Here is a 15,916-nt window from a genome sequence, read left to right on the forward strand (position 1 = left end):
GAAAACATATAGGGGGATAGAAGACACAGTAAGTACCACCCTACCCATTATGGGAGGTCAGGAACCCCACCCAGGAACAAGGAAAGCAACACACACAAACACAGAGAGGGGAGGGGGGGGGGGGAGGGGGAGAGATAAGACCCTTCCAGTGACCCCCCACCAACCGTAAGTGGATAGATTTGAACAGGGTCAATAACAACTTGAAGAAACAAAAAACACAATTCTCAATCATACAAGTATATAATATGTATCACTTTATATCATGGATGTGTCATTGTACAACTTTTTTTTTTAATTCAATGATTTTTAATTTTCACATTGTCGAATTTCTATCATATAACAATAATTAACAAAATATATAAAGCAGTATAAAACAACATAAAAGACCACAGGAATATTATAATACACGAGTTATACAATTAACATCAGTTACACAATAAACCAATCACATACAAGACCTTTGTTTTATTTGATATATTCTTTTGTCCCCAATCAAAAGGTCAGTATAACTGCGTTGGTGTTTGGAACAACATCAATTTCTACATTATGCACACTATAAATAAAAAAAGTTAGGAAAAAAAAAAAATACATAACAAGACGAAACTCATTCATTTCATTTTTTCTCTCAATAAGTGAATTATAAAAATTTGAAGAAAAGTGATTATGAAACAGTGAAGATGTGTTTGACAATCAGAATGTCTGAAATTTGATCAATGTCTGAGAAGACTGATTTTCATAATTATTTCTACTTTTTAGGGCTCTGTATCTAACACATCATTTCAAGCTTTTACCTTGCACCATTGCCTGCTCTCCAAATAAAATTATAACACTTAACTACAAGATGACTCGTCAACAATATTGTACTCCGTGCTTAAATGACTCACAGAAATTCCAAACACTCTTCTAGCAAACGACAATAAGCAATAATGTAAATGTGAAAAGTGAACATTTAAAAAAAAAATATATATATATTTAAGATTATTCCATATGGAAAGTGTGTTTATAATAAATCGTTTGTGCTTGTTATAGGAGTGTTAAGGCGCTTTCAAAAATATGTGTACATATGTTAGACTCCCTTGTGGTGATTGGTTTCAATCAAAACACAATTCCCAAAACAGATAATTTATCCCATAAGTGTTTGTTAAAGAACATAAAAGTGAAAAAAATACAAAATATCTTCCGTTATTAAAAAGTGCATATTAAAACCTTCCTTGAAAGTTAAGCAAGACAAACCTTGATCTATAGATTATGAGCAAAATTCCATTCCTTTCCAAGTCATATTAATATTGAATTAATAATGTGATGAAAATATTTCTACCAAGTTCTAAAGAAAAGAGTTAAGCATTGTGAAAAGTTGATTATAACAACAATATCTAGAAAGCAGCTGGTACATGGATGCTTTAAATTTAAGGCCCACACATCAAACAAGTTGTTACTTTTCAACATTATAAAGCACATTTAAATATGATTGTTTAACAATGAAAACAGAGTTCAAACTTGACATTGATAGGACACAAACATATTACATGTTTAGGAAAAGGGAAAATGATGAGACAATAATAAATTTGATAAGAATCGCTTCCACATCTCCACATTTATAAATATGGAAATTCATCTTAAGTACATTTGACGATCGGAACAACAAACTTTAATAAAATGATAAGCCAAAGCAAACTTTCAATCTTGAATGTTAGTAAAATAAAATAAAAGAAATTCACTTACTCTATAAAAAATAACAAGTAATACTTTTTAAAAGGTGATAGCTTAATAATAATTAATCTCTGTTGTCATTCACATCTTTAAAAAAAAAAAGAAAATGCCAAAAAAAAAAATAAATAAATAAAATTGTAAACAATTTAAGAAAATGATTCTACCGTTGTGGCAAGGTATTGGACTCAATTTGCATATTTAATTGTAACTGAAGACACTTATTGGAAATGTTTAAGAAATTACACATAGGACACTTTGATCACCATATTTGGATCAAATTAATGTTTGATATAAAAGTTTAAAGACTTACAATTGTTTTGAAATTTACTCTTTATTTTTTATGGGGACAATATAAGAAGTAAAAGAAACAGACAGACTGAAGTACATTGTGTATCTGGCCTTATCAAAGCATACTTCCTAAATCAAACCATTACATGCACTACAAATATATCAGTCTAGAAAAAAAAAGATGTTTTAAATCAGACATGCAATTGAACTTTTTAACCCTTTTCGACATGGTTATGTTATAAACAAGGTAAAACTATTAAATAGGAACACAAGAATCTGTGAAAACAAAAGCCTACAACATTTCTCGGGTCTTATAACAAAATAAAAAAATAAATAAAAGGATATCATTATCCATATGTATTTATTAAATACAAATTTATTTGATAAATCAGATTTTTTGTGACCCAAAGGTTCCATATTCGACAACTGATCTTCACCAAAGTTTGCATGGCATTTACAATTACAATTGACATAAAGATGGTTTCAGTGTATTATGAGCCTGACTAAACTTTTCATTAAAATATCAAACTTGTTTAGTCAATTGTCATGCAGTTTCATTTGTTGTCTGTCTTCATCACCAATCACTTCGAGTTGCTCAGATAAACAAAGTTTGCAATGTCAATGGTTAGTAGTAGTTAATTTTTGTCTCTAACCACGTCTTTTTCACTTTGAACAAAATGAATATAACAAGCGATTGAACATCTTACTCCATTTTTTTAAAAAAGAACTTGTTATGGCAAGTGTCAATACAATTTTAGGCAAGTTTTTCAATTAAGACCAACATTCCTATCATCACACCTACTTTCTTGTTTTTTAGTCTGTGTAAAGTGTGGGCATAAAAAATAACTAGGTAGGTAGTGTTGAAGTATAGATAGTATGCACTTGGCTAAGAAGCTCACAACATTGCCGTCCGGAAGTAAAACGGACCAACACACAAAACTATGTGTAACCTTAAACGTTTATAGTCTGGTTGATAGTTTAGTGAGAATTACTCATAAACGCGGATGGCAAAAAAAAATAAAAAAAATAAAAAAAAAAAAAAAACGACAGAGTGACATCGACTTCATTCTATCTATAGGTCGTCCAACACAACAGAATCATTTTTTTGCCTGTAACTATTGAATGTCTGCATTTATATCAACCAAATAATATTGTCAATGACCTTATATATCTTTGTCTTAATTGACCATAAGGTGTTTTTAATACATTTAACAATTGAAAAAAAATCAATAAATTTAAAGGAAATTATGATTGCATAGTCTCTACTCTTGAGATGTTTACGATCAATATGAAAAACATTCATCCTCATATTCTCTTCTCATCTCATACACACTAGCTCACATAAATACATACATTTGTTCTGAAACATGGACATAATACACACAAACATATAAGGAACTCAAAATTAAATGTTCAAATTTTATGTTGGACGACCTTAACTTCCCCTTCATTAAATAGGCACTATGCTTGTATATAAATAAGCATGTAAAATCAAACCTTTATTTTACCATCCTGCCACTGATTGTCCACGCCATCATTCTCAGGGTACAAAAAAGTCCATTTACTTATAAAGCAATTTATAAGACACAATTTTTAATCAACTTAATCTATTGCTGATAAACTGTTTTACAAAAAAACGACCTTTTACCTTTATACCAATCATTACAATCTCATTCCATTAATTTACTTTCCATTTACACAGATCCTCTGAGACACTATTAAATTGCGTAGTAACTCCGAAAAACAAAATCAATTTAATCTATACCATTTAATGTAATGACCATTAATATCAGCAATTAATCATTAATGTGATTGCAACAATTTGTTATTTAAGATAATGTTGGATGGGAACGATTTATTATATTCATCAAATCAAATTATTTCTCATCCATTTTTTTTGTCATGACTGTTAATAATATCAATAACTTTAATAAAAATTAATTTAAGATTTTGATGCAATAAATTAATTGATGTGACAGATGATAAAAAAAATACATAACATTTTGTGAAATGAAAAATTACACTTATTTGGCTCTCTCTATCATTTAGAAAGACTTTCTCCATTGAAATTCAGTTTCAATGCACTAAAAACATAAAAGCAAAATATTACCCCCCAAAAAAGGCTCTTGAGTTTATATGTTTTCGATCCCACCACCTCAAAACTAGTACTGCAAAAACATACATAAGATAACACACACACACACACTGTCTATTTAAATCAACTCTATAAGTTAAGAAAGCTTATGATAGAAACCTGCTCTGCTTAAGAAATCAATTTTGGATTGGTGTCATTTGAACCGCTATGAATTTAAGTGTTGAGCTATTCAAATTAAATTGGATTAATATTTTTTTTAATAGACAGTTTCATTTTTACTACACATTAGCTATGCGTAGATGGTAAGAAGGTAATAATGATAGTGGCAATGAGGGAATTACAGATGATGACGAAGATGTGATAATTTGAAACATTTACTGTTTTCTAAAACACTTCACTACGATGAGCCCAACCCAAATATAAGTTTATCTGTTATACGATTGTAATTTGAAAGAAATACATCTCGCCATTAAAAACTAACATATGTTACAGTGAATGACAAAATCAGTCGGATGGTGAAAAGGTTTGAACTGAGATATTCCCAAGTTTAGTTAGAAGGTCAATTTTTATCAAAAATGAGTTCTTGTCATAAATGATAATCAACACTTTTTGTACATCTTCAGGAATTATCAAAGCTTAACTTCACATCTAAATATTTCTTTCAGCTAGTCAAGTTGAAAAATTATGAAATTTGAGAAAAGTTGCTGGATACTTTCCCATACACCCGATTTTTTCAAATAAAGATTAAAATAGTCTGGGTAGCATATTCTTTCAGGAAAATGCAAAAAATTGCAATTCCAAAATTTTAACCTTCCTACTGATTATGTCATTCACGGACACAGTAGTAACTAAGGAACACAAAAGCCTTTCTAAACTTTGAAATGTGAGATTAGATTCATTTTTTTTTTACACAACTATCTCAAAAGAGAATAAAGCTAACTAAACTATAATATATCCTGAACTGTCAGAAGTTATAAACCTGTACTCATACATCTTACCATTAAAGACAAAAGCAATAGGACTGAAAACTTCTTTACAACTTTTGCATTGGATAACCCAACAAAATAAAGGTGGAAATTGACAACTACAAATTTGGGGAAAAACAGTTGCCTGTATTAAGAGTTGTATACAGTCTATCCGAAAAAAAATAGAGAAAATTCAATGTTTAATCATGCAGTCTGGATTTACTTTTGACTCTATATGAGATGACCATTTCTTAGTCTGATAAACTTACAAATTTTATCCTAGCAGGAAAAATTCAATAAGGCAGAAATTCCCGCATCTGAAGACATATGTTCATTGCTCTGCCCTTAGTAAAGCCTGGGAAGAGTGAGAAGAGAAGCCCAATCCAATGATATAACATCCACTACTGAAGGTTCAAGCTCAGCACCAAAGCATCCTATGTTATCAAACAAGCAAGGAGAAAAAAGACACCTTAGATTTATAAACAAACTTTTAAAAAGGTGTCCATCTCAATTTATCCCGTATCATCATTAACTCCAGGAGCAGAAACATAGCTGTAGTATTACTCAAATTCACATAAAGGAAGAAACACCAAATGAATCCAAACTCTATATTTCCGATACCTTAAGAAGCGAGATAATTTTTATTTCCAAAAGTGAATTGAATGATCTGTGATCAATAAAATGCAACATTAGTTCATATACAAAATTACATTTTTTTAAACATTCAATCATGTTATATACAAATATATGTAAATAATTTCATTTCACTCTTCAAATATTTTTGCATTTTGAATAAGAGAAAGAGATACACGATAGCAATATCATAACTTGAAAAACACTAATAACTTTCAAGGTACAGATGTGAAAATAAAAGGCTGAAGCCAACTCAGACCTCATCCAGCCTGTCAATTCAATCTTCAGCAATGTTTGATTTAAGACTGTCACAACATGTCAACATGGGGTACCGTGAGTAAACAACAGTTTCTGACAATTCCTATCTTTTATTTTTTTCTTTCTGTTTCTTTTAGTAAACTCACCAAATTATATTTTTAATAACAACTCATTTGTATCACAAATTTCAACAAGAAAATGACATAGAAAATATACAATTAAAATGATAGGAAGTTTCAAAACTTCACTCAGTTTTCACCCAATCTCAACGCAAATTTTCACAACTTTAAAGTAAAACATCACTTTGGATTATTCTTGTTTAAATCATTACAGAGGGTAGAGTTAGAATTAAGGATGATAAATAATTTGTTTTGTTCTCACAACAAGGCACTATAAATTTGAATACAATCTAGTTCTTCGCTTTATTCTTGTTTTCTTGTTGCTGTGGTCCTCTAGGGGGCGTTACAGGTCTGCCTGAGTTTAATCCTCCATATTGATATTTAGCTTTCTTCTCAGATGGCTTAAGGATCTGTGTTCAAAAGGGTAAAAAGAAATTGAATAAAATTAAATTCTAAATTTGCAATGTGATGTGATTTTACCATCAAATATGATTAACTATCAAGATTACACTTTAGCAAGCTGCCTGAAGCTGTAGACAATAAAAGTATTTAAAAAAGTATTATAAAACAAAGAAAATGAATTTTTTTTAAACGTTTCAAACTTTTTTTCTTTCAGTTGATAACAAAAACTTGCTATCTAATATAACATGTAAAGTCTTTTTTAAAAAGTCTTAAAAGATAATATGGCAAATGTCCAAAAATCTTTCTCAATTATAAAATGATGCTTTATGACATCTGCTTCCCTCTTTATACAGGATTTTTCCTTTGATACTAAAACTTTGGTGTTATGTTGTTTGTTTTTTTCTTTTTTTTTTTGAGGGGTTCCTTTTCTTTTTTTTTCTTTTTTTTTTAAAGGCTGAAAATGCCATGAAATACCTCATGGTTGGTCTAGAAATTATTCTAATTAACCAACTTCCGTTAAAACAAGAAAATACTTGGAAGTCTATGAACAAATATGTGCCAAGCATGAAATCAAAAGTGAAAATGTTTATGTGTAGCACAATACTGTGGTAGTTGAAAGAATGTCTGATATATCCACAGAGCGATTTGGACAGAAAGAATTCAAAAGAACACACCTCCCCTTTTTCTTAAGTAGTATTTCTTTACCCTACTTATATATAACGAGGTCCTTATTTTATGGTACCAAAAAAAAAAAAATCCCAATTATTTGAGGGCACAGGTCTGAGTTAGTTGTAAAATGAAAGGAAGAGAACAATTACTACCTTTTGAAGGATGTGTATCTCGTGCTTGACACGGGAACCTGCGTATCTTCGCTCCTGTTTGTGTTAAATGTTTACGCTGATTCTTTTGTTTATTTGGATTAATTCTTATAGAAGAAGAAGAAGAAGAAGAAGAAGAAGAAGAAGAAGAAGAAGAAGAAGAAAGAAGAAGAAGAGAAGAAGAAGAAGAAGAAGAAGAAGAAGAAGAAGAAGAAGAAGAAGAAGAGGAGGTGGTGGGTCGTGTGACAGCTTTCGAAGAAGAATATATATTTCGAAGAAAAATAATTATTTCGCATTATTTTTTTCCGTCTCACATCCGGACGGAACCAATAAAATATAGAGAAAAAGATATGAGAACCGGAGATATGCATGTGTGTCAGTAGCAAAATAGAGAGAAACCTTCTGGTCCGGTTCGACACACTTCTGTGCATGCGTTATTTACTGACTAGTGTGTGTGAAGACGACTCGCACGAACTTCACGACCTCTCTCTCGCTGGCTGTGGCACAGTAGCCAGGCAGTGAATACACCCACGTCTAGCGGAGTGTGTAGGTGGCATGATAATATTATAGACGGCAAGTTTTGTTTTGTCTTTGATGTGACAAATAAAAAGTTTTTTTGTATTGTTTTTTTAAATTCGGCATTTGAAACGGAATAAAATCTTATTTTTTCGAGGAACGAAATAAAAGTCTTTTATTTTCTTTTTTTATGGGTTCTGTTCTTTGACGTTACAAATTTTATTTTTACTACTATTTTTTTTTTTAATGTTAGCACTTATAGAGCAAAATTGTACTGTCGGCCTGATATATATGTACCAATATTGGAAAAATGTCATAAACGTACCTTTCAAGAGAAGTGATACAAATGGAATACTTTTTTAGACTTATGTGATTGTTTGCCAGAGGTGATCGTTGATGTAAATTCAGATACATCATGCATGTTGTATCAAATCAAATTAAAATATGTAAATATAACAGTACATCACCTGGAAGGAACACATAAGAGATTCATCAACGGACATCATTCCACCAGCATTGTCAAACTCCCCACAGTAATTAGGTGCCGAAAACAAGGTAACAAGTTGTCTCTTGGCAAAGAACTCATAACCATCTTCAACAACCTAGAACAAAGAATTATGGATATAAATAGTTTCTTTCACCATTAAAAGTATCACTCATACTGTAATGAAAGTAGCTGAAAATAAATATTTTTATAGAATTATGGATATTCAAAATTCACATCTAACATTCTCCCTCAAAGCAAATGATTCCATCCAAATCAGAAGGAATACCAAATGCCCTCATTCCATGACAAGAAAGAAACAACAGAAAAGAAAAAGAACAAAATTAAAGAAAAAGAGGAGAGAAAGGACTCTCCCAATGAAAGAGCAGAAGTAGGTTCAAGGAATAACATACAAGGCCACCAGTCTACCAGAGACTCTGGTGTAGGATCCCCTACATGTGGAAGACATCCAGAAGGTTTCTAACAGCCATTCACTAAATTAAGATGATTCACAAGAAAGGCCCAACACTGGACATACAATCGTCTCCCTAACAGAAAGTCATTCCATCTTACAAAAAGGGAATGCCAAGACAAACCCATTCCCAAACATATTTGCATCGAAATAAATGAAAGATGAAGGAAGATTAAAAAGAGAAATGAAACCAATAAACCCCAAACATGCAACTGTCATGAAACATTGACATTAAGACACAATGTATCAAAGATGAGTACAAACAATAAAGTTTTATTTTGAAAATGTAGATGTAAATGAGGAAAGAAAACCACTTATTCTCTTTATTTAAATTTTGATACACATAAATGAGCCTGAAACTAAGAGCAATACAGACAGATGTGGTTTTAAATCAATGTCTATTAGTTTTAAAATATCTTTTATCCACCTTTTTCAAAATTATACGGGGTAAGGTGACCGAGAGCATTGTATTGTAGCCTAGGATCCATTTTCAAGCCTGTATTCAAACATTTTTATCTTTATTTCTTGGGCAAGACTACTACTGAAGCCTAATTTGGGTCACTTGGACAACATTAGTAATTCCTGTGACATCAGACAATTAATGGTTTAATTATATTTCTTCATGGAATGCCTAGACAACGACATAGTGCAGATGGGTGTCATTCCAATAGAAATATATAGTAAATGTACATTTTTGTCCCCAGACCACATGTAGACAATTTTTCTAATCACAACCTCACACTTAGATTCATATCACCCAAACAAAAATTGTGATCACATTATATAGCTAATATGTTTTTTTGTTATTACCTGATGTGCCCTACAAATTAAGTCCAGGTCATGTCGATTCAAGAACTTGCTGACAACATCTGACCCAAATGTGAATGATACTCCCCTGTCATTGTCACCCCATCCACCGACATCTTTGTCAGGATCTGACCACAAAAGGTCACACAAAAGGCCTACAGGAGGGAATGAATTTGAAATGAGAATTCAAAAAAATTTATATGAATGATCAAACAAGATACAATGTTAAAGAAATAATCTAATTAATAAGCCTTATTAGGAATGCAACAGGAAAGAGGGATGTAATGAGATGTTGAATTAAAGATTGATTTATTTATATCTCACACAATGAAAATAACAATCTATTTGATCAAGATGGGAATAAAAAATGAAAGCTTTAACATGAGAAGATGGCAGAGGAAGAATCTGAGGACAGTCTGTGTTAACACTTAATTTCTCTCCCCATCTGAATGTAAATGCTTGTAATTTGACAATTTGATCTCTATGACATGACAATGTTAAAAAAAAATGTTTCAAAATATTCCGGTTTCTGAAATAAAATATGGAAAGAAAAAATTGCTTGCTACTCTTTGGGTAGGACGTTGATTTATTGCAAATCAGATCTATTACACTCAGCTACCAAACCTATGTGTTCAAAATGCTTTTCCTAGGGACAAACTGCTTAGATGCCTACTCACTAGCTAAAACCCTCGGATCAAATATAAATCATTTTGGAAGCCAAAGATCATACTGCTACACCATAGCACCACATTAACATGGCAACATAAAAAAAAAAATTCTTGCCACAATTATATAACTGACAACTACAAACTTTGCTTTTTGTCTCATGCCCTCTTAAAAAAAGGATGACTGACCTGTATCTGGTACATCTGTTGGTCTCATGATCCTCCTTATCTGTTCCATGGATTGAAGATCAGGTGATAAACCTAGTGGATTTAAATTTTCAAAAAATTAATTCAGAAGTCAGTGATTCTCACATTTAATGTTAAGAAAAAATAAAAGGTGGATTAAACCCTTCATTTCAGTTAATCTCGTTCCTACTTTATGCAAATAATGCAATTGCTTCTTGTGTATTAGAACCAATTAAACAAGGTTTAATTGATAAGATAAAGGATTTAAAACTTCACCTGAGCTAGTCTTCACCAAGCTTTATGTCAACAATCCAATGGCTTCTTTTTTATTAGAATCAATTCAAGAAAAATAATGAGGATGCAACTAAAAATTCACGATGACTTTTTTTTTCAAATATTTTTTCTTCTAATTCGAATTCATTAAATAATTACAAATCCATAGCAAACTAAATTAAAACAAAACTATTAACAAGAGATATACAAGTCAGTTAAATCTTCTGCATGGGTTTGATTAAATTGCCCAATAATAAAATAAAAATTCAAAGAGCTGTAAAAGTCATCGAAAGCAAAAGAAACGAAAAATTCTTATTATAATCACACCATAAAAATAAAAAAAAAAAGGAGAAAGAAAGATAAAGAAAAAGAAATGGAATAATTTTACAAATTACCTCCATGACAACAAAATATTTTTTCATCTACAATGGCTGCTATAGGTAAACAGTTAAAGCAGTCTGTAAAAGTTTTCCACAACTTGACATTGAATCTTCTTTTACCTGGAATGCAATAAGATAGGGAACAAATATTGAAATGTCAATATCATTGGGGTTCTTTTTTTTGGTTTTTTTTTTCGGACAGCAAATAAAACAAAATATATTTATCAAAAGACAAACAAAAAGAAGAAAAAGAAAGTTGATATGACAAAATAAACAATTTTTTCCCAACTACACCCCATAGTTCCATGGATAAGTCATTGCAATGTAATTTACCATTTCTGCTCTCTTGCCGCAAATGGAAAATCCAAGTCACACAGCAGTTACCATTTTTTTTTTTGGTCAAACAGTAAAACAAAATTTCAACTCTTTTCTTGCCATTTTTTTTGTATGGGGAGTGGAGGGGGGGGGGGGGGGGGGGGGGGGGGAGGGGGAGGAGTTGTATGCATACTCACATTCATCAAAAAATCCATAGATTCTATTAATACTAGCACATTCATGATTGCCACGAAGTAGAAAGAAATTCTCTGGGTATTTTATTTTGTAAGCCAAGAGTAAACAGATCGTCTCCAAGGATTGCTTGCCTCTGTCGACATAATCTCCAAGGAATAAATAATTAGACTCTGGTGGGAAACCTCCATATTCGAACAGGCGTAATAAATCTGTGTACTGACCATGAATATCACCTGTGAAGGAAAATAAAGAAAATTTGATAAACATGCAAGAAAAGTACTTCTTTAATTCCTCCGTCAAAGTATCACATCATCTTCAGTTTATTTTGTGAATACATAACAAACATATACATAAAACACTGCTCACTGCTTTGAAAAAGTTTTCCAGCGAACTTAAACTCATGAATTTTTATTCTATAACACCAGGTTTCTCATGAGACTTTTTATTCATAAAATCCTCACCACATAGTTTGAGTGGAGCTTCTAGTTCGAGCAGAATGGGCTGACTGAGAAATATCTCTCGGGATTTCAAACATAGACCTCTCACTTCACTCTCTGTCATTTGAACTGTTTTTCCCGGACGACATCCTCGAACTAGATGAAAAATATAAAAACATATAGGTCATTGCATAAGAAAATGTGGATATTTGAAAAAGGAAGATGTAATACAGTGGGATCTCTCTAATCAGGAAATGTCTGTCATCGACAAAATCGTCTGGAATAATAACAAAAGCTGGGTTTTCCGAGGTAGAGATTTCAGTTGTCAATATAGGGGGGAATACGTCGTCAAAAGCAAGTCAGCCGTCGCATCATCAAGTTATTGACATGACGGCCACTCACTCTTATCTCGAGTTGAAAAAAGCCCTCCCCTTCTCTGGTCTCTTCTAATTCTGGCCAATTGAAAACGTGTTTAATTTCAAGTTCAAGACCAAATAAAATAACGCTGTCTGGCAATAACGATGAACAAAGACACTTTTTTGAAACTCCACTCTTTTAAACATTTATCCACATTCCAGAAGATGGAAAGTTTCGTAATGCACATAGAAATAAGTAAAGTCAATAAAATCGCTATAAAAGTAGAAAATTACCCAACGATAAATCAGTCAATGGATAGTAGGTTACTATATACACACAATTTACGTCAAATTCATGTGGATGACATGGCCATATGGGTGAGACGTCTGCCCTTTGAAGGCATGTCGGAAACGATGCTGTGTGCTCGAATCCTGGATCCGCCACTTTTATTTATTTTAATTTTTTTGGTCTTGTTCTCTACTAAGCGTTCAAATGATAAAAATCCCATCCACCCCCCCCCCCCTTTTTTTTAAATTTAAATCTCTCTCTCTCTCTTAGTTCCTTTCTATAGGATATTGCAAATTGTAATATTCATCCCCAATCCGATCTCAAAAAGTTATTACTAAAAGGATAAATAATTAAAAATAAACAAACAAGCAAAAAAAGTCACAGGGCAATCAAATGGTCAAATAGAAAAAAATAAAAACAATTTTATGAGATTCATGCTCAGAAATGGAACAAGGATAAAAGGATAAAAGAATAGACTCACTCAAAAATAGAAATAGAGGTTGTTTTCTGTTGTTGTTAATACTTTTCTTTTTTCTTTTTGTCAATTTTAAAATCTCTTTCTCTTAAATACAGGTATGTGAATACATAGTAGACAGTAAACAGATGTATTTTTTATTTTCAAGTGTGCAATGATACATTATTATTAATTAAATTGTATTATTTTGTATGAGAAAGACAGGAAAAGAGTAGGTGTGGTCGTGTGATTCGTCTGCAACCACCAATTATTATATGATTAGATATATGACAATTTCCCCAAAATTGTGGTCAGATTGAACAAATTATAGAAACAAAAGAAGATCAATAAACAGCTAGGTAGGTAGTGAAATTTTTAATGGTTGGTGGACTATGAACCGATTTGCTGATTAATAAGTGCCTTCTCTTATTCTTACACTGGTTAGAAAACAAAGGCGGAAATGCCAGGTTGACGTTTTCAGTTCAAATTGTCAAAAACTTACATTTCATTGATGCCATTTGCTTTTTAAAAAGGCTGGATTTAGCATTTGAGCACCATTGTGTGGTCTTGTGGTATGACATTCGCTTTTGGATCGGAAGGTCCTGGGTTCGAGCCTCGCTCTGCGCATAGTTAGGCACTTTGATAAAATTTTCAAACTCAAAATATCTTGATTTGACTCAGTCAGGGGGGTGGGACTTGAAAAAACATAAAATTTGATACCTTATTTGTTTCTCTACGACCTACGGTTCCAGAGTTATTTATATTTTTCTATTGTAATTTTTTATCAATTTTACAGAGAGAATCTGTGATCTCACTGCTGCCTCAAAACCAGCATCAGTCAACATGGCCCACTTATTTTTTCAGTAATTTTGTTTCAAGTAAAAAATAAATTGCAAGTGTTAGGTATCATTTTAATGGTCAGAAAATAAGCTTTATTTTCATATAAATAATTTTCATGGATGGAAAGTATGGAAAAAAATTAAGGATAAATGAAAATGGAAAAAATATGAGGTTTTTGTCCTAAAAAGTGGGGTTGATGGCGGAAACAATAAAATAATGAGCGAGTGTATCAATTTTGATGAAATTTGGCAGAGATATTCTTCAATTAATTGTCTATCGATGTATGAAGTATAATTAAAATGTATCCATAATTTAAAAAGTTCTTATAATTCAAAAATTTATAAATTTTTATTACATAAGCTTCTTGAGAAATACAATCAGGAATTAAGAAAGTTAGAAAGCTTGTTTTGTGCCCTTTATAATGATACCAAAGTTAGTCACATAGGTTCACAAATAACGCCATGGTGACCAAAACAGTAAAGGGTCAAAAATAAAGTTCCAAAAAACGAGTTTCACCTTACAGTGAGCCTATCGGCGGCCACTGGACTGGAGTTATCAAAGTGCCTAGCATAGTTGAGTCCTTGGAGAAGGCTCTTTACTCACATTCTCTCACCGTACTCAGGTGTAAAATGAGTACCTGGCCGTTAACAGCGTGGTCTCTGTCCGAAAAGACTTTGTAACATCGCCTAACAGGCGTCATGTCCCGTCCTAAATGTTAAATGTTGCTGTTGGCCAGGGACCCCCTGTAAAGTGCTTTGAGCACATTATTGGTTATTGCGCTATATGATAAAAGCTCAATTTTAATTTTTTAATTTCACTTGATATTGTTGATACCTATTATTAGAAGGACACAAGTTACCGCTGGCATTTTTTCAGATTATTGGGTATTTATTACGCCTAGTTTGGCATATTGAATAAAAATCTTTCTGCCAACGTATCTAGCAATAGCAAAAGGCCTGGCTTTTGATTATTATTGGTAGTAGACATGAGCATTGATGGTAAAGTCATTGCTCGGAAAAGGTGGCAAATTTTGGCCTTAACTTTTAAAAACTTTCAATTTCAAACTCAACACAAAAAAAAAAGAAGAAAAAAAAAAAAGACCAAGGGCAAGGGCATTGCAAACAAAAAGTAAAAGGCGCCATGATGCATTCAGGTCTACAATAACATATAATTTCAATTAGATCAATAATCAAAATTTAAGTTCCAGACATCTGAGATTTTTCTATTTATAAGTTCTCTTTTGTTGACAAAAATTAATCAAGACGGAAGTAATAACAAAAGCTTTCTAGGAACTTGTAAAAATATGATTTAAAAGTTTCATGACGACCTTTCTTTCCCGTCTCAGAGAAAGCAGGAAAAGCTCCAGACCACGCATTGTTGTATTTTTATCTAAACTCGGGGAAGAGATTTATTACCTTCAAGAAGTCGAGATATGAGGCTGTCAACATTCAAGTCGGGCTCCGCCATCTTGATAGCTGATCGTGATAGTTACGAGTCAATGACGTCACTGTTCTGAACCAGTTTCACTTTCGTGATCAACCTTTTAAAAATTTCAGATGTATCTAATAAAATGATTCATTTAAATTAAACCAATCGTTTATTAGTTGCTCTTGATTCACACGCAAATACAATCCTTTAGTAGTGATTAAATATGTTTGCTTATTTTCTTCTCCAAACCCCAAATATCCATGGAAATACCAAAGTTTGATTCCTCTTCAAAAGAGTTCTAGGTACAAGTAGCAAAAAATTCCTGTTTACATTCGAAACGTTTTCTTGATTGAGCAAAACAAACATTCACAAGTATATCTTCAACTTGCACGGGCTTACAACATTTAACTGAAATAGAATGAGCATTGATAGTAAAATCATTGCTCGGAAAAGGTGGCAAATTTTGGCGCAGGTGAGTTGTTATGTGCAATCTAGTTCTAGACTAAGAATAAGAAGAGTGGTAATGGCGGG

The 15,916-nt window shown here is 32.1% G+C and overlaps 2 protein-coding genes across 3 annotated transcripts in view; one reads left to right on the forward strand and one right to left on the reverse strand.

Annotated features, from left to right (window-relative positions):
- Positions 1–231: 231 nt before the first annotated feature.
- LOC144960986 (serine/threonine-protein phosphatase PP1-beta catalytic subunit) lies at positions 232–15,645 on the reverse strand. The gene is made up of 8 exons (XM_078894348.1): positions 15,373–15,645; positions 12,043–12,174; positions 11,584–11,814; positions 11,087–11,191; positions 10,422–10,493; positions 9,571–9,722; positions 8,272–8,406; positions 232–6,478 (listed from the first exon to the last, which is right to left on the reverse strand). Exons 1-8 carry the CDS (start codon positions 15,422–15,424, stop codon positions 6,359–6,361), a joined length of 999 nt encoding a protein of 332 aa, XP_078750474.1. The 5' UTR covers positions 15,425–15,645; the 3' UTR covers positions 232–6,358.
- Positions 15,441–15,916, forward strand: part of LOC144960995 (calmodulin-lysine N-methyltransferase-like) — a 42,303-nt gene continuing 41,827 nt past the window's right edge. The window contains exon 1 of one of the 2 annotated variants that reach the window (XM_078894351.1): positions 15,441–15,857. In XM_078894351.1, the coding sequence (XP_078750477.1) occupies positions 15,804–15,857 (54 nt within the window). In that variant the 5' untranslated portion in view covers positions 15,441–15,803. The remainder of the gene's footprint in view (positions 15,858–15,916) is intronic. The other variant, XR_013643022.1, reaches the window with a different exon arrangement.

This window comes from Berghia stephanieae, chromosome 1 (genome assembly GCF_034508935.2).
Source record: "Berghia stephanieae isolate SIO BIC M18660-M18661 chromosome 1, UCSD_Bste_1.3, whole genome shotgun sequence".
Classification (NCBI taxonomy): Eukaryota; Metazoa; Mollusca; class Gastropoda; order Nudibranchia; family Aeolidiidae; genus Berghia; species Berghia stephanieae.